Raw genomic sequence first — 22,783 nt, forward strand, 5'->3', positions numbered from 1 at the left:
TAATTAAATACCATTCAAACTCTTTCAAACAGCCATGCTAATCCCGTCCAGCGGCGTCTTTGACTCAGCAGCTCCAGACCGAAAACCACAATGGAAACACAGAGTGCTCCCATCAAGCAATTCAGTGCTGCTACGACGAAGCTCATGGACTCAGCAAATCCCGTGGCTGCACTCTCCTTAGAGGAATGAATTGTTTTACCCGGCGAATTCGTATCCGTGGTCGTGGGCATATTGTTCCAGGCGAGGATCTGCGAATGGTGCTGGAATATACCAAAGCTACGCATATTGAAAAGAAGATTATTGATCTCCCAGGCGAAATAGGAGCCATGGGGAAAGTACATGCAAAGCATATTGTCGACGATCTTTTCGGCCAAAATCACCAGCTGATTGCGATGTTTCCGATGCCTAACCAAGTGATCGGCTAAAAAGGCACGACTGGTGAAGGCGCCTGTCTTCCAGGGAGACTTCAAGAGAGCATCAAATACATCCACTGGCTGTCCGGCGGATATTGAAGTCTTGCCCTGAAAAGACGGTATCTGCAGGGTCATCCGATAGGTGGCATGATCGGTGATGAATCGGAAGCCACCACTCAAGGCTTGCTCCAAAGTGCGAGGAGATGGCTTCACCGGTGAATTGTGTATGAAGTTGAAAACGGATGCCTCGTAACTAGCCCGAATGACAAATATCCAGAGCATCCAACCGGCCAAAATGGGGGATGGCATTCGCCACCGACTGCCCACAATCCAATGAAGACCCAAAATCGTACTGAGCAGCAGCCAGGTGTACTTTTCGAAAGGGAACAGCATAACCTCATATATACTATACCCGCCTCTGGCCTGCAACACGATTATGTAGGCCATCTGGCTGTACGGACTCGTGGCCTCCAAAAAGGTGGATCTTTCTGGTGTACAGGCAGCACATCCTATAGTGATATTGGCCCTTCTCTCGCGAAGCATTTTGTAGGCTCCCGTGAAGGTGCCATTGATAAAACTGGAGCCACCAATTAGTCCATTCGGTTCATTGGGAATCAATTTTAGCGTAAAGTTCATCTTGCGAGCTACGATCCGTAGGAGCCGCCCATCCAATCCGTCCAGTCCGTCCATCGGATCACTACTCTTCCAATTTATTCGCATGTAGGGCGGTATATCCCACACTATCACGCTCAATGGACATCCATGTAGGTTCTTTAATCGGCTCGGAAAAACGTCCCATAAATCGCCATCTTTTATGTCAGTTTCCACTGGATCCAAGCTCAAGCAGCTCGTGGGTGTGTACGGCCGGACATTGAAGGCTAGGACTCCCTGCAAACGGGGCACCAGGATCACTACGTTGATGTTGTATCGTTCCTGCATAAAATACGTGAAAATCTTCGTCATAATGGGTCGTTCCGGCTGGGATGTCAGCAATACGATAACGCAGAGCCCGTTTCTGTTCACTCCTTCGGCAATGGCACTAAAAAGGAAATCAAATGTAAGTTCTTAAAGCTAAAATCATTATATAATATGTAATTTTAAATATTTAATGACTATATAATAATACATTACAACTTACATGGCCTGCTCAGCATTCTGGACGAAGAGCAACTGGGTGAAGACTTGGGCGGACATTTTTCGATTCATCTTGGAGGCCAGGACAACGGGCACTGGGGTATTCGGCTGATATAGATTTCGATATAGGACTCGTTGCACCAAAATCACCCGATCCCTGTCCATTTCCTCGTAGGCGGTGCTGATAAAAACACTAGAATTATGAACCGCAAGGCCATTGATGAAAATCTTTTGTAGAGTAGCGGAAATCTGGCTAGCCAGTTGCTCCTCCAAAGGATGTTGGTGGGGCCACAAAACCGCTTGCACTTTACAAAGACCCAGGAGCAGTGCCACAACGCAACGAATGTCCATGGCGAATGTGAAACATTTGGCAAAATTTTTGCGAATTTATTTGATTGAGTTCTCGCCAACCAAGGGACTAGATTTGTTTTGGTAAGGGATTTTGGGGCTGCACTATCAATTTGGAAACATTTGCAACGCATACAGTATGTTTCATTAGTGTATAACACACAAAGAAATTATAAATGAACTTGATAACTCCCTTGCATTGATCTCTTATAGCAACAAAATACAAATGTGTAAATAAGGTAGCTATCATTTTACCCTTATTATTTGACTTAAATTTTACAATAGCTTATCCCGAGCGATTCAAATTAATTCTAGTAACGTGCCTGTAACGGTAATGCATTAACAAATCTGTGTTCATCACTTAAACTAATTGCTGCGTACGACCGAGCACCCCATGGCCACCACCCAAACGCCCCACCATCGAAGCCAGTCAGGAATCTAGCCAACCAACCTGAACCGTTCCGGAGGCATGTGCGTGACAGGTTTCGGGTGTCAGTATTATGCATGAGGCGCATAACCATAAATTAACACCATCAGCGGCACAGACACACACACCTGTGGGTGGAGTGGGTGGAGTTTGTTGGCGGGTGCCTGCTAGGTGGGTGTGTGGATACTGCCGGTAACACCCCGTCAGTGTCAGGTTCATGCGAGCACCATGTCGGCCGTAAGAGGTTTACAAATAGCTGGATAATGTCCTGACCTCTATAGAGACCACACGCCTGCCACAGTCACCCACACTTGAAAATATAATCTAATCCTTATATAAGAAGTTCGCAAATATTTAAATTATACCACTTTTTAATTACATTCCGGAAAAATAAATAAGTGAATGAAAGTAAATCGTTTTATAACTGCTATTGTAATAAAACACCTTTGAATTGAATTTAAGGATGAAGATACTATTCACTTGTATCAAATATAGCTATCTAAAAATATCTTTTAGTACAAAACTATGTAAAAAGTTTCCTTAAATAGATGGATCGCATTGACACAATTTCCAGGATAAAGACAAGCAGGCCAACGATCAGGCCGACCATGACCATTAAAAAGATGGCATATAGCTCCATAGTGCCGAGGACTTGGAAGCTCTGCTCGCTGCGCAAATAACTCTCGGTCAGTTCCCACCTGGACCAAACGGAGAGCAGACCCACTGATCTCATCCACATAATCTCCTCGTTGAGCTGGTCAATGAGGAAGGAGTGCTTGGCTAGATACATCGTCAACTGCATGCTGATGATGTCCTCCGGAACGATCTCAAAGTGAGCTCCTGATCCCTGCTCTCCCCTCTGATGCACTTTCTCCGCACTCAAGCGATTGAAATGGATGAAAATATCCAGAGCGGAGGCGGTGACATGCTGCCGCAGTTGGTGGTTAGCCTCCAGAAAGTACAGGGGATCCAGCTCGGAGCTGCCCTCCAGCAGGCGGAATCTCATGTGCTGCACACTGGGAATCTCGTCCAGCACCTCCTGCACAATGGGTGTCAGCACCACTGTGAAGTTCTTTTGCACCAGTGATTCAATGGTCTGTGGCCAACGATTCAGTTGATGGGTTCGTATCAGGTGGTACAATAAGCCCTGATAGATTGTCCGGATGATCAAGGTGTACATCATCAGCATGACACAATAAAGACGAGCGGTATGCGATCTGGGACACTCCAATAGCGGCATGCCCACGAAGACTAGCTCCAGGTTTAGCCAGAACCGTGATCCCATGCGCTCCCGCAACATCCTGCCAACGACCAATTGGATGAGAGCGGACAAGGCCACCACGCCGAGGATTCCCATCCAGATCTGTAGGCGGTACGGATAGAAGAGGATGTCGAATGAACTCAGTTCATAGCTGGAGGCGAGGACTCCAAACACCTCGCGGGTCTGGTGATAGTTATGCGTCGAGGTGGCCACCATGCCCCTGCCCACCGTCTGACGCATCCCGCCCAGAGTCAAGTCCGCTTCGTCTCGTTGCAGCTGGAAAATGTGGAATGTAATATGTTCCTTGGAAAATGAAAGGACTCACCATTTCCAGAGCCTCATCTCTCATATTGACATGCACCTTTCGAACAGCAATTGTGAAATTCATTTTCTCGGCAAGCGCCAGGAGCAACCGACCCTCGTAGCCACCGTTGACGAGCAGTACCTCTTCCTGGTCCTCATCCAATGTAAGGAAGGGAGGGACATCCCAAAGGGCGCATCTTAAGGGGCACCCAAAGAAGTTTCTCAACTTGCGAGGGAATAAATCCGGTTCGACCAGCATACTGCCATTATAGCGATTGATTAGCTGCGGTTCCATATCCGAACAACCATGCTCTCCAAAAGGATAGTAGCTATAGAACAGGATGTCCCCGTTGGACTTTTGCACCTGGATGCTGCAATGGATCAGCCGATAGCGCCAGCAGTAGTCGAAGATCAGCCGCATCTCGCCCTGCAGCAGACGATCCCTGGCCTGCAGGAATATGAAATAGTGCTCATTGTAGTTGTACTCTCTGGAATAGTACTCCATCCGGATTTCCTCGAAGGCGGCAAAGGAGTCGGTGAAAATAACATTGAAGTGCCGACGACCCGGAACCGGATGCCACGGGACACCACGCAGCACATTGACGATTTGCAGCGGGGCCAAGCCCCATTCCCGGAACAAGGTGCTCATCATCTCGTTGTAGAAATTGCACGTGTGATTGCTCCGGCAACACAGGGTCAAAACCAATGACGGGGTCACACTCAGGATGTAGTGGTGTACTACGTGGAGCACTGCCCGGGCCACGAACTCGTTGATGTGGTTCATTTGCTCCCCGGACAAATCGTAGTACGAGTTGAGCAGTGCGCTGATGTTCATCCCGCCGGGACCTGAGCTGACTCAATGAAGGATATCCATATCGTGACCAGGGTATTGCCTCCGAATCACCTTAGAAGTTTTGTGTAACTTTCAAGCTAATTGCCCGGAAAAGTTTCATGATTAATAGTTGTTTCTCTTACACAGAAAAATTGGGTCAAAACCACTGAAAACAAAACTATTCATGTAGAATAGTTAAAATATTCTTATATTTTAAAATATTAAATATATTAACTAAAATTCGTTAATATGTTTGTTATATGCTAACACAAACTAAATACTAACTAAATATCTTATTTCAATAAACATATTTTCCGAGCTTCTAGTTCCTCTGCCGAAGTAATAGCTCTCCGGCGAACACGAGGCCAGCTAAAAGATACAGACCCCCCATGACCATGTAGATCCCGGAGAGCTTGGCATGGTTAATGTACCGCCGGCTGGTCATGTGCACCTGGTCCCTTCGATGGACGGATGCAAAGGATGCGCGTCGCCAGGCGTGGATAAATCCGCTGGAATCCAGCCGCCGAATGTTATCGTCCATCTTCTCGTATAGAAACGAGTGTTTGGGCATATACATTCCAGCGTATTCCACATTCACGGGCTGCTTGACCACGTGAAACGCATTGGGATGTGCGGAGGAGTGTAGAAAGGATAGGGTGACATCCTGATTGGCAACGGCGAATATTTTTCGATTTCTATTCCGCGTCAGTACATTCAAAACATCCCAATCGAACGGTGTGTCCAGGGATTGAATACTATCCGGATCGCGGGCCACCTGTGGCATCTCAAGCAGCAATCGCTGGGTATTCGCATTGCAAATACCCTGGAATCCCTCCGCCAGCAGTTGATCCAGGGAAAACGATGGAGTACTGTACAGTTGCAGGCGGATCAAATGAAAGAGCAGGGACTGATAGGATATCCTCAGGGGTATACTGGCCCACAGCCAGTGGGCGGCAATGAAGCGGTGCCTCCAGGGGCGCGGCAGTCGGGCCAAGGCGGCGCCCAAAAGCAGGGCCACCACCTGCAATCCCCCGCCACCATCTTCTTGATTTCCCCTCCTTGTAGATGGCAGATGGATGCCCATGTGAATTAGCAATGCCAGGAGCAGAAGCATCCAAACGGAGAGCTCGAAGGGAAATACCAACAGCGCAAGCGAACCGATACGATAGCGCTCCAACTGGAGGACGGCCACCAGATTGGCCGAATAGTACGACATGGGGGTGGTAAGCAGTTGATTCCGGCGCGCTGTCCTGCGGAAGTAACCCATGCTGATGTTGACATTGCGCTGCAGGAGCTGGAATGAAATTGACTTGAAAATCCGAAGCTCAATAATAATGATTACTCACCTTTTCTATGGGTCCCTCGCTGGAGCCCTCCGCCAGGCGATAAGCGTTTGGACGCAGCAGCGCAATATTGACCAACTCCAGGCTGAAGTTCATTCGACGAGCCAGGTGCTTCACCAGCTGGATCTCGAAGCCACTGCCACGGCTGCGATTTAGCTTCGGATCCCAGACCAACTCCACGAAGGGCGGCTGGTGCCAGGTGAGCACAGTCAGTGGACAGCCGTGCATCTGGCTGAGTTTATCGGGAAACATCTGGGACGCTTTCCATTTGCGACCATCAAAAGTATTCACTGGAATGGGATGAGCCTTCTGGCAGGCGTCCGCTGTGTAGGGATAATAGGTATAGACCAACACCTCCACCTGGGCGGTCTGGATCATAACGTTGCAGTGCAGCCAAAAGTGAGCCAAGCAGTGATCCAGGATCAATTGAAGCTCCTTGGGAATGAGATGGTCTCGCGCCTGCAAGAAGATGAAGTAGTAGTCCGGATCATCAAAGTCCGCATTGCTGGCCGTGATGTTGGTGTCCCTAAAGAGGAAGATTGAGACTGGCGAAGATTATAGTTTACTTAGTTGACTTACAGCAAACCCTGATAGGAGTCCACCATTAACAGGCTGACGCGTTTCCTTCCCGGCACCGGATTGACCATCAGATCCGGACGAATGCGTAGCAGCTGCACCGCAACCATTCGCCACGAATCCATCAGGTTGTTCATCATATACTCAAACCAGTGGGCGGTGCCCAGGTGGCGCGTGGAAATGGTCACCACCAGCGTGGTGCTCAGCTGGGCCAGCACATTCTCGATGACCAGCCGTAGTGCCCGGGCCACATACAAATTGGCGTCCTCCCCCTGCATATCGATCCTCGAGTTCTCCAGGTAGCTGCGATAGATCGAATAACTGGAACTTAAGCTTGAACCCGCATTGGAATCGAAGCTGGTGTTCATGGCGCCAACTTTTATGCTCGACTGCAAGCACAGGATTTCAATTGGGACCTGGACTGGGCCATTTGTATCAATGTTAATTCATGGTCTGATCTTTATCGAGATTGTACTAATTAAAAGCAAATAAATGGAAAGTTAAAGTTGGGGAAGGATATTAAAACAATCAAATGCGACGATTTTTCTTATCATTTAAATTATTTTCCTTGCTAGCAATTATGTATTTCACTTGATATTTCATGTATAATTGAATTAATTTATATATCATATTTAAAGGCATGTGAAAATATAAAAGTTCAGTGTAAGTTATATAATTAAGAGCGTTAGCCAAAGAAAGAATTTCGAGTTTACAGATTACATCAATCAATGAAGCAATGCCCACCACCTTGTAAACGGAGCATACCTGCCGACCCATAAACATATACGATTATGGACATCAGTTAGGGTCGAGTCATAACCACCACCTTTATGGGCCATATAAATTTAGACATTTTCGATTGACCACCAGCTGAGGGACAAAATCCCTGGCTAATTGTCCAACTTGGTGCGTGTCCCACAATAGTCTTGTTTGACTTGGCAACTAATGAGATGCAAATAGTGACCGGATAGAAATGGAATTCACCGCGGGTACTGGTCAATTCCGGCAGTATTCTTCCCGGATTTCGATAGACGGACATGAACGTGACCAGCCTGCTGAATTTCGAGTCGATGAAGTACATCGGCGCCCAGACGCAAGCGGCGTCCATAAATCATCACGTGGCCCAGGCCCTTCGTGTCTTCATAGAGGACTTCTATCAGCGGATCGCTCCAGCCTTTATTGTGGTCCTCTCCTGCCGGCGACCCAGTCCGATGAACTTCTACCGCAACATAATGCAGCTGCTCTACGAGAGCGTGGACACGATGATCGTCCAGCTGGTCCTGGTCGAGCTCGGTCGTCCGCGGCGGATCGCAGGACCAAGGACACACAATCTACTGCTGGTGGACTCGCTGGATGCGCTGCTGTAAGATATTGACGTGATTAGCAACTTCTTTCGAGGGCTAACCACTTAAATGTAGATTTTGATAGATTTTCAGTCGTAACATGGTCAAAATAAGCCACATAACCGAAATTATCGACTGTTTTGTGAATCTGAAAATCCCAGCTAACGATTGGTTTAAGTTTTGGGATAATTCAAAAAATTTAATTTTTTGGCAATTTTTTGCTTTTTTTTAGGGGTTAAAATTTGCGAAAAATGGGTAAAAATTTGCTTTCCCAATTTGGGACACTATTCGATTGGGGATTTTGTTACAAATTCAACGAGCTATAACATTCCACATTTGGACCAATATTGTGTTTGTTTTGGCCAAAAAACTGATATTTTTAACAAAAATTAGATAACCAAATGTAATTGTTATAAAATTATATGCATATTCCAGCGACATCGAGATCCACACGTATACGGCGCAGTCGGACACCAGCGAGTACTACTTTATCTTCCTGCAGCAGCGGGATGCACTGATTCCGCACGACATGCAGGGTGTGTTCGCGTACTGCTGGCGCCACCAGCTGATCAACTGCAATGTGATGACGCAGAGTTCCGGTGGCCAGGTGCTGCTCCACACGTATTTCCCCTACGCGCCTGGCCAATGCAACGATTCCCAGCCCACCAGGATCAATATGTTTCTGGGCGAATCGTGGCAGCATCGCGACTACTTTCCCTCCAAGTTGCATAACCTCAACGGGTGCCCTTTGGTTGTTTTGGCCAGGAAAGTGTCGCCCTTTTTAGACCTAGATGAGGGGCAGCGGGAGCTTCGCGGCCTGGAGGGGCGTCTCCTGCAGGAATTGTCGCGCAGGATGAACTTTAGCATACAGTTTTCGGGCTTACAGGATCAACTGAAGAATCGCACAACATGGACGGAGAAACAGTTGCTACAGAAGCTGGTAGGATCGATCATTTGAGAATTTCATAGAACGTTAATACTAATAATATTTAACAGGTCCAGGAGCGCATAGCCCACCTGGCGATTGGTTATGTGAGGAAGCGCATCCAGTACGCAACGAATCTGACGCCCGTGTTTCCGCATTACTCGAACCGGGTGGTGGGATGTCTCCTTTTGAATGCCCACAACCTGACCAGCCTGGAGATTTGGTCGTTTCCGTTTCAGGCACTCACTTGGATCTGCCTGCTGTTTAGTTTTTTGAGTATATCCTGCCTAGCACTGCTCCATTGACGCGGCGCGGGGGATCGGTTGGCTCTCGTTCTGGCGGTCTATGCCGCCTCCCTTGGCTTGCCGATCGATCTCCCCGAGCGCCCGTCGCTGCAGTTGCTCTTCGCCAGTTGGCTGATTTTTGGCCTGATCGTTAGGTCCATGTACTCGGCTCTGCTGTTCTTCATCCTGCGATACCATCTGCACCAGCGATTGCCAGAAAGCCTGCAGGATCTGACCCATGGCGACTATGCGGCCGTAATGGGTCGAACCATGTTGCAAGATCTGAGGGAGGTGCCCAGTCTGCAGGATCTGCTGGGTCTCAAATCCGTGATAGTGTCCTCCGAACGGGAGGAGGAGGTGCTCCGCACGTTAGATCGGTGTACGCTCCGAGAAGGAGCCGGCTCACATCCACTTTTCTTTGGCCTGATTTCCCAGGATGCACTTCTCCATCTCACCCAACGGGGCCATCGGGCTGGAGCGTATCACATCATACCGCAAGACGTTCTGGAGCAGCAGCTGGCCATTTACCTGCAGAAGCACTCGCATCTGGCCAGCCACCTGGACCACCTCGTCATGTCCATTCGATCCGTGGGCCTGCTGCACCACTGGGCGGGCCAAATGGCTAGCGAGCGGTACTTCCGCAGTCGGTTCCTGTACCGGGAGAAGCGCATCCGACAGCCGGATCTTTGGGCGGTCTACATCCTGACCGCAGGACTCTATCTCCTGTCGCTGTTCGTCTTCATATGCGAACTCCTGGCCTCCAGACGAGCAGGGGTCTGAACAAAATATTTTACTTATTATTACTAAATAAATTATGAAAACAAGAGAAAATGCTAATGCTAATGCTGGGCGTTAGAGAGGGCGTGGGAACATGGGTCAACAAACTTGCGCTGTGTTTATGTCTCTATAATCTGTATGCTGAATCTTAACATTCTAGCTTTTTTACTTCCTGAGATCTCTTTTAGGTATATATTAAATGGTGAATTTATAGGCATAGATATCCTTTTTTATCCAGATACTAAAATCAATTCAATAATAAAGAACCTTTTCAGCACTTAATTCACTTTTTTCGCAGAACAAATATAAGATGTTTGGACTTTGAACCCTAGTACCGCCATGAAAGAACACTGATTTGATATACATAATTATTCACTGTTTCATAATTTTATTATGCAAATCACAATAGTTCGTTAAATGCGGCCACGCGCAATCAAGACACTTAACAATTTAAAAAAAACATAGAGCTTTCCACAATGATCTCGATGGATCAGTAGTAAATGCATTTCTGGTTGAGAGCAGGTCCACCAGGTGACCTTACAGCTTCTCGATGAGAATGGAGGAGGCTCCACCGCCGCCATTGCAAATGGAGGCGCATCCCAGCTCGCCCTTCTTCAGGCTGTGCGAAAGATGGGCCACCAGACGGGCTCCGGACATGCCGATTGGATGGCCAATGGACACGGCACCTCCGTGAACATTCACCTTGGCTGGATCCACATCCAGTTTCTTTATATTGGCCAAAACGACCAGGGAGAAGGCCTCATTGACCTCCCACATGGCCACATCTTCCTTGCGAACGCCGGCACGCTTCAGTAATTTGGGAATGGCCAGAGCTGGGGCAATAGGGAAGTCAATGGGATCGGTCTCCGCATCCTGGAAGGCCACAATCCTGGCCAGTGGCTTAATTCCCGCCTTCTGCGCTGCCTCGGCACTCATCAAAACCACGGCGGCACCGCCATCATTCAAGGTGGAGGCATTTCCGGCTGTCACAGTGCCATTTTCCCTTTGGAAAACGGTGGCCAACTGTCCAAACTTGTCGAAATTCACTCGCTTGTACTCCTCATCCTCTGAGATGACAATCTCCGGCTTCCTCTTCTGCTGAATCTTCACCGGGGCAATCTCGTCTTGGAAAACCTTGTTGGCCCACGCGGCCGCTGATCTCTTGTATGACTCAATGGCGAAGTCATCCTGCTGCTGACGTGTGATCTCCAGTTTTTTGGCCGTATTTTCGGCACAGTTGCCCATGTGGAACTTGTTGTACACATCCCAGAGGCCATCGAAAACAATTCCGTCGGTGAGATTTACGCCGCCATAGGGCGTGGCTCCCCTCTTCAGGTAGTAGGGCACATTCGACATGGACTCCATGCCGCCGGCAACGACCACATCAGCATAGCCGAGCATTAGGGATTGGGCGCCCAGCATCACGGACTTCATGCCCGACGAGCACACTTTGTTCACCGTGGTGCAGCACACATTGGTGGGCAGTCCGGCGAAGATGGCCGCCTGACGGGCGGGGGCCTGTCCCAGACCCGCAGATACCACATTGCCCATGATCACCTCCTGGACATCGGTCTTCGCAATTCCGGCCTTTTCGATGGCCGCCTCGATGGCACGGGCTCCCAATTGGGTGGCCGTCAGTGGGGCCAATTGGCTCTGGAAGCTGCCAATTGGTGTGCGGGCTGCCGAAACCACCACAACTTCGGCGATTTTGGAACTGTAGTTTCGCTGGGCGCACCAGCGACGCGTGGCCTGCAGAAGTCGGGCGGACATCTTGGAATTTAATTAATTTGTATTAACTAGCACAACAATCACACAGGCAAATGGCAAGAATCCAATCAGAAATCACGCCAGACCTGTTGCTTGCGTAACAAACCGGTAATCGGTCTATCGATAGGCAACAGCTGGCGCGGTAAAAGTGTTGGCAACTGTTAAATATGATAAAGTCGAATTTTTTATTATTTAGCATTCTTTAAATGTAATTTTTAATTTTTGCTGTTTTAAGTATATTACTTTAAAGCTACGCTAAAAAAATGCAATTCATTTATTCTTTTTAACAATACCCAGCACTGAAAATGCGACAATTGAATTTAACGGTTACAAGCGAAAAACATTAAATAAAAACACAAAATATTAAATTTTAAACACAAATGGATCTCATTTTATCAATGTATATTTATTTTAAGACTAATGCAAATTGCACAATGAATGGCAGCTGAAAAAACTGAAATCTTAATGCTAATAATACGGGTTTAAAATATGGCATTCAAAAAAATTTTTGCATTAAAAAAAATGTAAATATTTCGGAACTTATTCCACATCACAACGCTCATAGTCTCCATGGTTGCCATGGCTCCTGGACTGCACATCTCTCCGCATCAATATGATCAGATCACCATCTGGTCGCGCGTTGTTAGCTTCTGATGGCCACTGGCCACCACCAAAGACCTGCGCATGCGGTTCCGCTGGAGCGTGGAATTCCGTTCCCTCACCGATTGCCTCAGGTGCTGGCGACGTGCTCCTCCGGATCCACAACCAACGACACCACCTCCGCTTGCCTCCCTCTCCGCGGCATTCATGGCCGCCAGCAGCTCGAAGGCTTGTTTCTTCTGCTCCTTTGTCCAGAGATTGGCCACTGGTGGAACTTCTGCCGGCTGTTCCTGCGTGATCGGTGGCTTGACTGCCAAAGGAGGCCGCTGCACACGAGTTGCAACTGCTTGGGCTGCCTGATTGACCGCTGGCAAGGATTTGGATGCCGCCTTGGATCCGCGACTTAACCCGAAAAGCGAGAGTATGGATTTCCTGCGGGTGGAGGAGGCCTGGCTATCACCGGAATCATTGCTGGATACGCTTATTTGCATGGGAACGCCAGTGGGCGGAGGATTCACTGCCGGATTAACCGCCGGTGGGGGCATATTCTCGATACCATAGGTGACAAACTTATGGGGCGACTTGAAGGTAACCTTGCGCAGAGTATTTAGCGATTTTGGTGCCGGAAGTGTGGCTAAATTGAGTTTAGCCACCGTGGGCGACGTCTCGTTGAGTTCGATAGTGCAGTAGGTGTCATCATGGTGCGATTTCGCTGGCTTCCTAGGAGGAATGGGCGGAGCTATCGGCTGCCTGCAACTGCAAGTGTGTTTCTCCTGCTGAATAAGTTTTTCCTGCATCTGCCGCTCAAGCGATTGCACGCGCTGTTCGGCCAGCTGTAATTCCTGCTCCCGGGTCTGCAGCTCTTCGAGCTTCTGCTGCAGCAGGGATTCTTGGGCACGAATAGCGTGGAGACGGGTCTTTAGTACTTCATCGAATATGTTTTGAGTAAGAGCACGAGGACTGCTAGCGGCCTCCTTTAGAAGCTCCTGTTTAAGGCTTTCCTGATCCCTTTTCTGCTGCTCCTGATCCTTCTTTCGGCGCCGCTCTTCCGCCAGTTCCACCTGCCTCTCCTCCGCTCGCTCCTCTCTCCTTATACTTTCATAAAGAGAGGGATCCGACAGCTGTAGTTTTTTGGCAGGAAAGATTTTGCGCTTGGCGGAGTAGAAGAGTTCACTTCGCAAATCTGGAGTAAACACACCAGTGACGCTGAGTCTCCTTTGCCCATAGCCTTCATTGAAGCTGTACTGTTCCGTAAACATGGTGCTCGAAAGCTCTGGATGAACTCCATCATCCTCTTCGTCCTCGAAAAGCCTGGCACCAGATGGCAGTGTGTAAAAATCGTCTCCAGAATCAACTAGACTTGGGAACTTGCCATCCAACTCGCTAATATTACGCACCACTAGAGGATGCCGAATGATAACCTCGATGCCAGGACGCTGTTCATGATCTACTGCCAGCATGAAGGCGATGATCTCCTGGAGATCAGTACTATAGATCGCCGGAATCCGACTGAACTCACCCTGGGCGATCTTCTCGGACAACTGGTCAAAGGCTCTACCGCGAAACGGCGGTCTTAGGGCACACATCTCGTAGACCAAACAACCAACGGCCCAGACATCGCTCTTCCGATCGTATTTCCTGCCCTTCACCAACTCAGGACTCATGTAGTGCGGAGTGCCCACAAAGGATGCGGCAAAGCTCTGATCTCGTCGCAGCATCCTGGCCAGACCGAAATCTCCCAGTTTGGCATTGCCGGCCGCATCCAGGAAAATATTCGCTGGCTTGATATCGCGATGCAAGATGGTTCCGTTGGGGATTTTGTTGTGGCACACCTGAAGCGCCCGGCAAAGTTGGAAGAGCACCCGCCATATGTAGGGCTCCTCAAACCGCTGCCTCTGGGATCTCGCTCGCTGTATAATCTGGGCGAGATCGCCGCCGGCACAGCACTCCATAACAATGTACACCGACTTGGCCTCTCGATTCACCAGATGATGGTAGTACTGCACAATGTTAGGATGCTGGAGCTGCCGCAGAACACTGATCTCGGAAACCAAAGCATCGCACTTGGCCTCGTCCAGTTCATCGTAGTTCATTCCCTTCCAGGCGAACAATTCACCGGTGCTCTTGTCGCGCACCTTGTAGCAGGTGCCGAAGGATCCATTCCCCATCACGGCCAAAACCTCGTAATCCTGCAGGGTCTTTTGCGAAAAGTCCATGCCGGCAGATTCCTCTCCGCTCATGTTGCCTTAAGTCTTTCTTTCACTCTTATTTTGGGTATTCCGCCGCCGATTGCAAATGATCCGCTTGCTACAAAACCCAAACACGATTTGAGACTGGTTTTTGGGATGCAGGATTTCTGGAATTATCATGGCTACCTGCAAGAACGGGAGAGAGAGCAACAACAAGTGCGCGAGGGAGAGGTTCAAGTAGTGCCGCCACCCCGCTAAATACGGCGGGAAAAAATGAATATTCTAAAAACAAGCTACATTTGTATTTTTTTACAAAATACATTTTGTATATATCCAATCCAATAATATAATAAACAAATAGCTAATTCATTGTAATATGGATAATTATTATAATAATAATTCATTATAATATGTAATATGGATTAAAATACAAAACTTTTTAAAACCCAATTTACAAGACAACTACCGATTAAAATTTATAGCAGTCATTCTAGTCATTTCAACCTGACCTTCATATAAATAACCTTTCCATAAAACCCTTTCGCACCTGAATGCTAATGGCCAATTTGGCTATTTTCCCGCCGAGAGTCACCAGCACTGTTCTGTTATTGTTGCACGTCTGGATCTCTCGTTTTCTTCCAGGAACAAAGATCGTGTTAATACCCTCTCGCTCGCAACCACAGGTCAGCGGTATCCACTTGCAAATCTCTGACATCTCACCCTCTCGCTCACGCTCTCCCCCGCTGTGAGAGAGAGAAAGCACTTGTAAGGCGAAAATCTGGAAAATACGCTCCATTTGATCCCACTGCGCCTGTGTACAAACTGCTGACCATTGCAAACAATGGCCTAGAGAGGGGCAGCACGCCCAAGAACACAATTCCAGCGATTCATCACGCTCAATTTTGGAACTCGAGCCCAAATCCGATCTTGAACCGGAATCCAAAACCGAGTACAAACCCCTAGCCCTGAGCCATAAAAATAAATTAGTTTTGTTGCATTGGCATTTCAATTTGCTGCCTTGTTTGTTAAAGTGGAAATGTCCTTATCGGATTTCATATTTCATATTTGAAGTGAGCGATTCTCCATTCGGGGAGTCTCTCTAACGGTTTCTGCTGGAAGCAGTTACATACATTTAGGCATGGGCGTGGGAATGATAATTTTTGAGAGGCTCATGCTCAAAAATAGTTTTCAGAATTATCTTTTGGTTAAAACAAAAGAAATTTGTTATAGTTATTCTATTAATTCCCAAAAATCTCGATTCACATGCCACTCGTTTAAAATACTACTCTCGGTTACCACTATTCGTGTGATTTATGTGACAAGAAGTTCTACTGCTCAAGAAGTTCTACAATAAATAATACGAGTTTTGGTAGAATACACCAATACTTCTTTAAAATATCCTGCCTACGCCCCTGATCCGAAGTAAGATGAACTCGCATGTCGTGCAGCGATGCCCAGGTAAAATCCCTCGAAAAACGAGTTATCTCCTTGGATTTTCGTTGGTTTTCGGCTTATCGTTAGACGTGTGTTGAGGTTTTTATGGTTTTCCTGGGTAAAACAAACAATGCTACGCAATCCTTCACAAATAAATCACGTTCCCGACCGCAAATCTCGTCCTCCTGGCCATGCAGGTAAATTAGACGACAGGCGTATTTCACATTTCTCCGGTTTATTGATTAACAGTGAGTTGGGGGAAAAAAATAATGTATGTTGGCGAAGTTGGGTAGGCCTACCAGGATGGCGCCTTACCCTCGCTGCCGCCGGGACGGCCGTATAGGGCACTCTTGTCCCGGAACATGGTCATACGCTCCGTCTCCTTCTTGTCCAGGAAGTGTCCAATGGCAAATCCCAGCAGGGGCAGCGCGCCCCACAGAGCTCGCTTATCCAGTCCCAAGACCATGGTGTATATTTGTGTATCCTCTTAGCGCTGATCCTTCAGCTGGGCTCGGTGTGCCAACTGGAGCTGCTGGCGTTTCCACTGGCGGGTGTGCGACCAATCTGCGTAAATCGATCCGACTGCAACAGTGGGAAAGAATATCACTGCGCCGTACTTTCGAGCCAATTGAACCACAATCCCACTGCCCATAGGTCTGCAAGACAAGCACAGGAGATGGCGAGATTTACATATGATTTACACAAATTGATGTGGGGATTGTTATGTTATGGGTTGATATTTTGCCGCATTACGTAATAAAAACGAGTGATTTCTCCCCAGCGTCGTGATAGCTGTGTTGATATATTTGAGAACTTCTTACGCCGTGTGTGCGGAACGCCTCAAATTGTATTTTTTGGATCCTCTCGCTCAGTTTTAAACACAATTTTGGTAAATTAGTTTTGTTTTCAACTTACTTATAGCATCGATAGCACCAGGGCTGTCGAGTCGTTTTTAGTTTAATAAAATTTTGACAGTAAGACTATCGCCGACAGGGATGCCACTCAGTTTAAGTGCGGACGTCAGCTGAAAGTATCAATATTTTATGTAATTCAAGGAACAAAAAGTTGTAAATTATCTTAAAAGTGTTAATATAGGTAATTATACAAACATGATCAAATGTGGTAAATTGTGATTCTAAAAATATATTTAATATATTTAAAGACAAGCCGTTTATCGATAAGTGGGTGCCTATCGGACTTTAGCCATCGCTAAGCCGCCCGTGAATTGTTTTCATGAATTGACGTGTCTTGTTGGATGCGAAAAAACCCAGAATAGACCGTAAACACACACTCGCATGGAGTTCCTGAAGAGTGGCATCAAAACGGTGCTGGGCAGCACGGAGCCGGGTCAGCAACCGAGTGCCGCCGAGACGGTGGAGAAGCTGGTGGACCGTGTTTACTCCTCAACGCTCCTGGAGGATCGACGGGATGCCTGCCGAGCGCTAAAGGCCCTGTCCCGCAAGTACCGCATCGAGGTGGGCGCACAGGGTATGCCTCCGCTGGTCCAGGTGCTCCAGAACGACGGACAGGATGCAGAGATCATCAGCTATGCGCTGGACACACTGTGCAACGTGGTCACCAGCGAGGAGTTCGACGAGGAGGCTGACAATCCCACCGTTTCGGTGAATGTGGGCGAGCAGTTCACGGAGATGTTCATCAAGACGCCGGAGCATGTAACCCTGGTAATGGGCTATCTGGACGAGTACGATTTTCGAGTGCGTCGTGCCGCCATCCAACTGATTACGTCCCTAATCTCGAACAAGACGCGGGAACTGCAGGATCTGATTCTGGTCAGTCCGATGGGCGTTTCCAAGCTGATGGACCTGCTGACGGACAGCCGCGAAGTGATTCGCAACGATGTCCTTCTGCTTCTTATCGAACTGACCAAGGGCAACTCAAACATCCAGAAGATTGTGGCCTTTGAGAATGCCTTTGACCGCCTTTTTGAAATTGTCCGCGAGGAGGGCTGTTCGGATGGCGGAATTGTGGTGGAGGACTGCCTAATTCTGCTATTGAATCTCCTCAAGAACAACTCCAGTAATCAGCAGTTCTTCAAGGAAGGCAGCTATATCCAGCGATTGGCGCCAATGTTTGAGCTCTCACAGGATGCGGAAGAGGTTGGCTGGTCGCCACAAAAGGTCTCAAACTTCCATTGCCTGCTGCAGGTTGTGCGGGCACTGGTCACGCCCAGTAATCAACAGCAGGTGGTGGCCGCCTGCCAACGAGTCATGCAAAAGTCTCGACTGCTCCATGCTCTTTGCGAGATTCTGATGAGCAGTGGTGTCCCGGCGGATATACTCACGGAAACCATCAATGCAGTGGCCGAAGTGGTGCGTGGCGATCGGGACAACCAGGATGAATTGGGAAGAGTTATGGCTCCGAGCAGTCCACCGAGACCTGCCATTGTGGTCCTTCTTATGTCCATGATCAATGAGAAACAACTGCTGGCACTGCGCTGCGCCGTACTGTACTGCTTCGAGTGCTTTCTTTATCGCAATGCCGATGGCCAGCGGGCGGTGGTACAGACCCTGCTGCCCTCCAGTGCGTCCGATGTGAGTGCCCTTTCGACGGGACAACTCCTTTGCACCGGACTCTTCTCCACAGATGCGCTTGCCAACTGGTTCTCCGCTGTGGCCCTAATGCACTCACTCGTAGAGAATGTCGCCCTAAAGGAGGAACTACTGCGCGTACTGCTGGCCACTCCTGGTGGCCAAAGGCCTATCACGCTGCTCGAGCAGTGCACTAATCTCATGCAGCAGGAACGCTACCGTTTGCAAAGCAAGGTGGGTCTGCTAATGCTACTCAGCCTGTGGTTGGCCCATTGTCCTGGTGCTGTGAAGGCTTTGCTGGAAACGCAGGGCACCATGGCCTATCTGACCGCTCAACTTTGCTCCAACGAGCACGATGAACGAGAGTTCCTTGTCCAGGGCATGTGCGCCTTCCTAATGGGCCTGTGCATCCAGTTCAATGACAACTCGCTGCCTGGGCAGAAGCGCGAGGACATAAGTCAGCTGATCATCAAGCGAATTGGCCAGGAGAGCTTCTGTAGCAAACTAGCAGAAGTTTCGCGACATGAGGCCTACAGTCGGGCATGCAAGCAGGCCCAGATCCGTGCCAAATCCGCTGGGGAACTACTGCTCGACTTCGAGTACTGCAAGCTGTACAAGGGACTGGAGGCGTTGATTGCCAAGCTGGTCAGCGGATTTGATGTAGATGGTATAGAACTGACCGAACTCACGTTGAGCTCGGAAGCATCTGCACTGGTTTCCCAGTACAAGGGGATTATCCGCGGCATGGATGCCCAGATCCAAGCCCTGCAGCAATCCTCCAAGGAACTGGAACAGGAGAATGCCGAGCTGAAGGAGAAACTCGGTGAGGAGCAGTCGCTCAAGGCACAGCTCTTGGACCAGAACACGCTGCTCAAGGCACAGTTGGGAGCCTCGACCGGTCAGGTGCAGTCCGCCCAAGGTGCGGAAACCACGCCGGCCAACGAGGAGGAGCTAAATGCCGCTCGCTACCAAGCCAACATGTACTTTGCCGAGAACATTCGTCTAACTAAGGAGCTGGAGACACTACGTCAGCAGTTATCAGCCGAAAAACAGCGTGCAGATGCGGCGCAAGATTCCCTGGCGGCGATGCAAAAGGATCAAGAAGATTTGCTCGAACTGCTGGCCGATCAGGAGGCCAAACTAACGCGATACGAAGAAGCCCTTCCGACTTCCAATGTAGCTCCAAGCGTGCCGGCGGCTGGGGAAGGAAGTCCCATCGCAAGTGGCACCGCCAGCAGGTAGAAATCGTAACGCGGATGAGTTGCTAGCCACGTACATATTACAACTGGAAATTGCTCGACTGCCCTAAAAACGTTAAACTATCTTATATACACACATTCTACTTGTTTTATATTTATTTAACTTACGTACAGAATATACTAGATCGGAATTTAAACGAATCCATTATTGTTTTGGCGGGAACTGCAGCAAATCGCAAGAGATAGCTACATGTATCCGCTCACGATTTCCTGTTTCCATCTCTTTCCGATTCGTACCCAACTTTTTGTCTGCTTTGCTTATATACAGGCTTATGTTGGAATTCCTAGATAGTGTTTGTTTGGCGTTTATACAATCTTATTGGGTTAATCGTAGTGTTGTAAGAAAACCCTTTAAACAGTTTTTTGAACTTGGTAACTTAGTTTGAAGTTCCTTTCTCAGAAAATTAAAGGGCCTTACTTCATTTATCTGGCAAAAAAAAATAATAAAATAAAATAACATTTACAACCGATACATGAGATGAGATATCCTAAAGCTTATTCTCGCTCTATATCGCACTATAATTGAACACAACACATTCTATACCATTTTTCGCATTTATTTAACATGGTTACAAAGTTTCTTTTCTCCTCTCATGGATCATTTGGTTGTGGTCAACGTTCAGTTTCTGCCGAAACGAAGAATGTGGGTTCCGTGTCTGCGGTGTTTACTTCTAGTCGCTGGAGACGGAGCCCTTGGACTCGCGATTGGAGGCAGAACGGCGGCGCTTGGCCTTCTCTTGGTTGCTTGGCTTATGACAGAAGATACCCAGGTTGCTTGGCTTATGACAGAAGATACCCAGGTTGCTTAGGTCGTTGCCCATGCTTAAAAAGGTTTCCATACGGAATATAGAAATCTACACAAGGGATCGGTTCTTAATAGAACTTTGGAGCTATGTATATAACAAAAAAGTTTGTCAAGAAACAGTTTTCACACTGAAAATAAATTGTATTTCTGACTAATTGAACTATTTGTCGGAACTGTTGCATTCACCTGGCGAAAATATAAAAAAATAAAATAACATTTACAACCGATACATCGCACTATAATTGAACACAACACACCACATCGTATACCATTTTTCGCGTTTATTTAACATAAATGGTTACAAAGTTTATTTTCTCCTCTCGTGGATCACTTGGTTGCGATCAACGTTCAGTTTCTGCTTAAACGAAGAATGTGGGTTCCGTGTCTGCGGTGTTTACTTCTTGTCGCTGGAGACGGAGCTCTTGGACTCGCGAATGGAGGCAGAACGGCGGCGCTTGGCCTCCTCGCGCTTGGCCTTAGATTCCTTCTTGCGCTGCACCAACAGCTTGGCGTAGTCGGCAGCAGCCTCCTTGGAAGCGATCTGGCGCTTCTTCTTCAGCGCAATGCGACGGTGCTTGCGCTGCAGCACAACAGGGGTGATCAGGCGCTGAATTTTGGGGGCCTTGGAGGTAGCCTTCTTGTTGTCCTTGGCGGGCAAAGGGCGACGCACAACGAAGCGACGCACATCATCTTCCTTGCTCAAGTTGTAGAGCTTGCGGATCTTGCTGGCACGCTTGGGTCCCAGGCGACGTGGGATGGTGGTGTCGGTGAGACCGGGAATGTCCTTCTCACCCTTCTTCAGCACGACCAGAGCCAGCACGGACATGTTGGCGTCCACGATGCATCCACGCACAGACTTGCGCTTGCGCTCGCCAGTGCGGCGTGGACGGTAGCACGAGTGTCCCTTCTTCAGAAGCAGACGCACACGGCCTGTTGGAAAAGATGATTGTTTTTTTTTTAGTAGTTTCTTGAGAGCAGTCCATGGTTATGATGGTGATTGGAGAGTTATTAGCTGGTTAACCATTCGCGTGTATGGAAATGTGCTGGCAAATACTTAAGAAAATTTATCCTACTAATTGGTTGCTTAACTATGGAACGTACTCCAATCACATATGATATGATTGATTACTAACTTTTAGCAACTTTACAACAAAATTTTGGAAATTAATTCGCATTGTATTACTCAGAATCGAAAAACTCGCCAAGAATATACACATAAGTGTACACAGACACTTCCATATTTAGGTTATGTTCTTTTTACTTTACAACTTTTACAAATGCTTAAAAGGGTTCCCATACGGTTTTTTATAGGAACCACTGTTTCAAGGCGTACAAAAGACTAGACCTATGCCGGCTAGCCAGATCCAACCAATCACTGCTCAATACCAAAATTGTAAATCGCATTGCAAACTTACCGTGGGTCAAGACACCCTGCTTCATGGGGAATCCCTGCTTGTCGTTGCCGCCGGCGATGCGCAGCTGGTAGCCCTTCCACTCGTCACCGAGGATATCGGCCTCCACAACCTGGCCCATACGCTTCTCGTAGAAGACGCGCAGCTTGTGCTCGTCGACCACTTCGAACAGCTTTTGGCATCCCGTCGCGGGATAGGAAACGTTGAGCTGGAACACACAATGCAAAAAAAAAAGTCACACACAATATATAAACATACATATATATGTATATTAAATCGAATTGCAGCGGATAAAATATCATCCACTTATTTTAACGCAATCACTGGAAATTTTCGCTTGCAATTTGTTTGATCACCGCGCCAGTGCTTGCGCTTTATCATTTTCGCAATATTTCACAAATTGATATAATTTATATCAGTAAATTCACAAATTTTTAGCACACCTTCATATTGTCGGTCTGTTTGCACGCAACGCAGAAAAAAAAAGAAACGGCGGAGGTCTGTTGGCTGCGAGCGCAGGGTTGGAAAAGACCGATAGGAGGAAGTAGAGATGGCTGATCGACCGTACAACTGCACGCCGCATATCGATAGTTCGTGCTTACGGCGATATTTCTTCATTTCTTTCGATTTAAAAACTTACCAAATAATAGAGTGGCTTTATATATCCAACCTTCAATATAACATTAAAACATAGACATAATAAATATTATTTAGTAAATTAATTAATTAAAACTATGAACTTTATAAAGATCACTAAATTGTTTTGTTTAATTAAAATGGTAAAAGTTGTGCCATATAAGTA

General features: G+C 47.8%; 10 protein-coding genes across 10 annotated transcripts; 2 read left to right on the forward strand and 8 right to left on the reverse strand.

The window, feature by feature from the left end:
* Positions 1 to 6: 6 nt before the first annotated feature.
* LOC6725394 lies at positions 7 to 2,042 on the reverse strand. Its single transcript, XM_002106374.4, has 2 exons — positions 1,552 to 2,042; positions 7 to 1,452 (listed from the first exon to the last, which is right to left on the reverse strand). The coding sequence occupies exons 1-2, from the start codon at positions 1,896 to 1,898 to the stop codon at positions 15 to 17; spliced, it is 1,785 nt and encodes a 594-aa protein (XP_002106410.3). The 5' UTR covers positions 1,899 to 2,042; the 3' UTR covers positions 7 to 14.
* An 803-nt stretch (positions 2,043 to 2,845) lies between these two features.
* Positions 2,846 to 4,721, reverse strand: LOC27208125. The gene is made up of 2 exons (XM_016183746.1): positions 3,909 to 4,721; positions 2,846 to 3,859 (listed from the first exon to the last, which is right to left on the reverse strand). Exons 1-2 carry the CDS (start codon positions 4,719 to 4,721, stop codon positions 2,846 to 2,848), a joined length of 1,827 nt encoding a protein of 608 aa, XP_016038449.1.
* Positions 4,722 to 4,965: 244 nt separating this feature from the next.
* Positions 4,966 to 7,422, reverse strand: LOC27207908. The gene is made up of 3 exons (XM_016183539.2): positions 6,641 to 7,422; positions 6,065 to 6,587; positions 4,966 to 6,012 (listed from the first exon to the last, which is right to left on the reverse strand). Exons 1-3 carry the CDS (start codon positions 7,003 to 7,005, stop codon positions 5,041 to 5,043), a joined length of 1,860 nt encoding a protein of 619 aa, XP_016038450.1. The 5' UTR covers positions 7,006 to 7,422; the 3' UTR covers positions 4,966 to 5,040.
* Positions 7,416 to 10,238, forward strand: LOC6740013. Its single transcript, XM_016181047.3, has 4 exons — positions 7,416 to 8,000; positions 8,416 to 8,920; positions 8,977 to 9,164; positions 9,303 to 10,238. Exons 1-4 carry the CDS (start codon positions 7,675 to 7,677, stop codon positions 9,967 to 9,969), a joined length of 1,686 nt encoding a protein of 561 aa, XP_016038451.1. The 5' UTR covers positions 7,416 to 7,674; the 3' UTR covers positions 9,970 to 10,238.
* An 89-nt stretch (positions 10,239 to 10,327) lies between these two features.
* LOC6740012 (acetyl-CoA acetyltransferase, mitochondrial) lies at positions 10,328 to 11,857 on the reverse strand. The gene has a single exon (XM_002076862.4). It carries the CDS (start codon positions 11,734 to 11,736, stop codon positions 10,504 to 10,506), a length of 1,233 nt encoding a protein of 410 aa, XP_002076898.1. The 5' UTR covers positions 11,737 to 11,857; the 3' UTR covers positions 10,328 to 10,503.
* Positions 11,858 to 12,118: 261 nt separating this feature from the next.
* On the reverse strand, positions 12,119 to 14,733 carry LOC27209394 (serine/threonine-protein kinase Nek2). Its single transcript, XM_016184826.3, has one exon. The coding sequence runs from the start codon at positions 14,571 to 14,573 to the stop codon at positions 12,351 to 12,353; it is 2,223 nt and encodes a 740-aa protein (XP_016038452.1). The 5' UTR covers positions 14,574 to 14,733; the 3' UTR covers positions 12,119 to 12,350.
* Positions 14,734 to 16,174: 1,441 nt separating this feature from the next.
* LOC123327024 (NADH dehydrogenase [ubiquinone] 1 beta subcomplex subunit 1) lies at positions 16,175 to 16,422 on the reverse strand. The gene has a single exon (XM_044923805.1). It carries the CDS (start codon positions 16,420 to 16,422, stop codon positions 16,252 to 16,254), a length of 171 nt encoding a protein of 56 aa, XP_044779740.1. The 3' UTR covers positions 16,175 to 16,251.
* Positions 16,175 to 16,608, reverse strand: LOC27206764. Its single transcript, XM_039298136.2, has one exon. The coding sequence runs from the start codon at positions 16,606 to 16,608 to the stop codon at positions 16,444 to 16,446; it is 165 nt and encodes a 54-aa protein (XP_039154070.2). The 3' UTR covers positions 16,175 to 16,443.
* Positions 16,609 to 16,916: 308 nt separating this feature from the next.
* On the forward strand, positions 16,917 to 19,901 carry LOC6725387 (general vesicular transport factor p115). The gene is made up of 2 exons (XM_016173582.3): positions 16,917 to 17,051; positions 17,119 to 19,901. Exon 2 carries the CDS (start codon positions 17,252 to 17,254, stop codon positions 19,745 to 19,747), a length of 2,496 nt encoding a protein of 831 aa, XP_016038461.1. The 5' UTR covers positions 16,917 to 17,051; positions 17,119 to 17,251; the 3' UTR covers positions 19,748 to 19,901.
* Positions 19,902 to 20,830: 929 nt separating this feature from the next.
* On the reverse strand, positions 20,831 to 22,571 carry LOC6725388 (40S ribosomal protein S6). The gene is made up of 3 exons (XM_002106369.4): positions 22,425 to 22,571; positions 21,985 to 22,189; positions 20,831 to 21,499 (listed from the first exon to the last, which is right to left on the reverse strand). The coding sequence occupies exons 1-3, from the start codon at positions 22,428 to 22,430 to the stop codon at positions 20,964 to 20,966; spliced, it is 747 nt and encodes a 248-aa protein (XP_002106405.1). The 5' UTR covers positions 22,431 to 22,571; the 3' UTR covers positions 20,831 to 20,963.
* Positions 22,572 to 22,783: the final 212 nt, after the last annotated feature.

This window comes from Drosophila simulans, chromosome X (assembly GCF_016746395.2).
Source record: "Drosophila simulans strain w501 chromosome X, Prin_Dsim_3.1, whole genome shotgun sequence".
NCBI classification, from domain to species: Eukaryota; Metazoa; Arthropoda; class Insecta; order Diptera; family Drosophilidae; genus Drosophila; species Drosophila simulans.

Excerpts from the sequence above, each read along its gene's own strand:
- LOC123327024 (XM_044923805.1), bottom strand. The coding sequence starts at position 16,422 with ATGGTCTTGGGACTGGATAAGCGAGCTCTGTGGGGCGCGCTGCCCCTG.
- LOC6740012 (XM_002076862.4), bottom strand. The coding sequence starts at position 11,736 with ATGTCCGCCCGACTTCTGCAGGCCACGCGTCGCTGGTGCGCCCAGCGA.
- LOC6725388 (XM_002106369.4), bottom strand. Across the intron at positions 21,500-21,984 it reads GCAGGGTGTCTTGACCCACG|GCCGTGTGCGTCTGCTTCTG; the intron begins GTAAGTTTGCAA and ends CTTTTCCAACAG.
- LOC6740013 (XM_016181047.3), top strand. The coding sequence starts at position 7,675 with ATGAACGTGACCAGCCTGCTGAATTTCGAGTCGATGAAGTACATCGGC. Across the intron at positions 8,001-8,415 it reads GACTCGCTGGATGCGCTGCT|CGACATCGAGATCCACACGT; the intron begins GTAAGATATTGA and ends TGCATATTCCAG. Across the intron at positions 8,921-8,976 it reads AACAGTTGCTACAGAAGCTG|GTCCAGGAGCGCATAGCCCA; the intron begins GTAGGATCGATC and ends AATATTTAACAG.
- LOC6725394 (XM_002106374.4), bottom strand. The coding sequence starts at position 1,898 with ATGGACATTCGTTGCGTTGTGGCACTGCTCCTGGGTCTTTGTAAAGTG. Across the intron at positions 1,453-1,551 it reads CAGAATGCTGAGCAGGCCAT|TGCCATTGCCGAAGGAGTGA; the intron begins GTAAGTTGTAAT and ends TTTCCTTTTTAG.
- LOC27206764 (XM_039298136.2), bottom strand. The coding sequence starts at position 16,608 with ATGGGCAGTGGGATTGTGGTTCAATTGGCTCGAAAGTACGGCGCAGTG.
- LOC27209394 (XM_016184826.3), bottom strand. The coding sequence starts at position 14,573 with ATGAGCGGAGAGGAATCTGCCGGCATGGACTTTTCGCAAAAGACCCTG.
- LOC27208125 (XM_016183746.1), bottom strand. The coding sequence starts at position 4,721 with ATGAACATCAGCGCACTGCTCAACTCGTACTACGATTTGTCCGGGGAG. Across the intron at positions 3,860-3,908 it reads GAGATGAGGCTCTGGAAATG|CTGCAACGAGACGAAGCGGA; the intron begins GTGAGTCCTTTC and ends CACATTTTCCAG.
- LOC27207908 (XM_016183539.2), bottom strand. The coding sequence starts at position 7,005 with ATGAACACCAGCTTCGATTCCAATGCGGGTTCAAGCTTAAGTTCCAGT. Across the intron at positions 6,588-6,640 it reads GACTCCTATCAGGGTTTGCT|GGACACCAACATCACGGCCA; the intron begins GTAAGTCAACTA and ends CTTCCTCTTTAG. Across the intron at positions 6,013-6,064 it reads GCGAGGGACCCATAGAAAAG|CTCCTGCAGCGCAATGTCAA; the intron begins GTGAGTAATCAT and ends ATTTCATTCCAG.
- LOC6725387 (XM_016173582.3), top strand. The coding sequence starts at position 17,252 with ATGGAGTTCCTGAAGAGTGGCATCAAAACGGTGCTGGGCAGCACGGAG.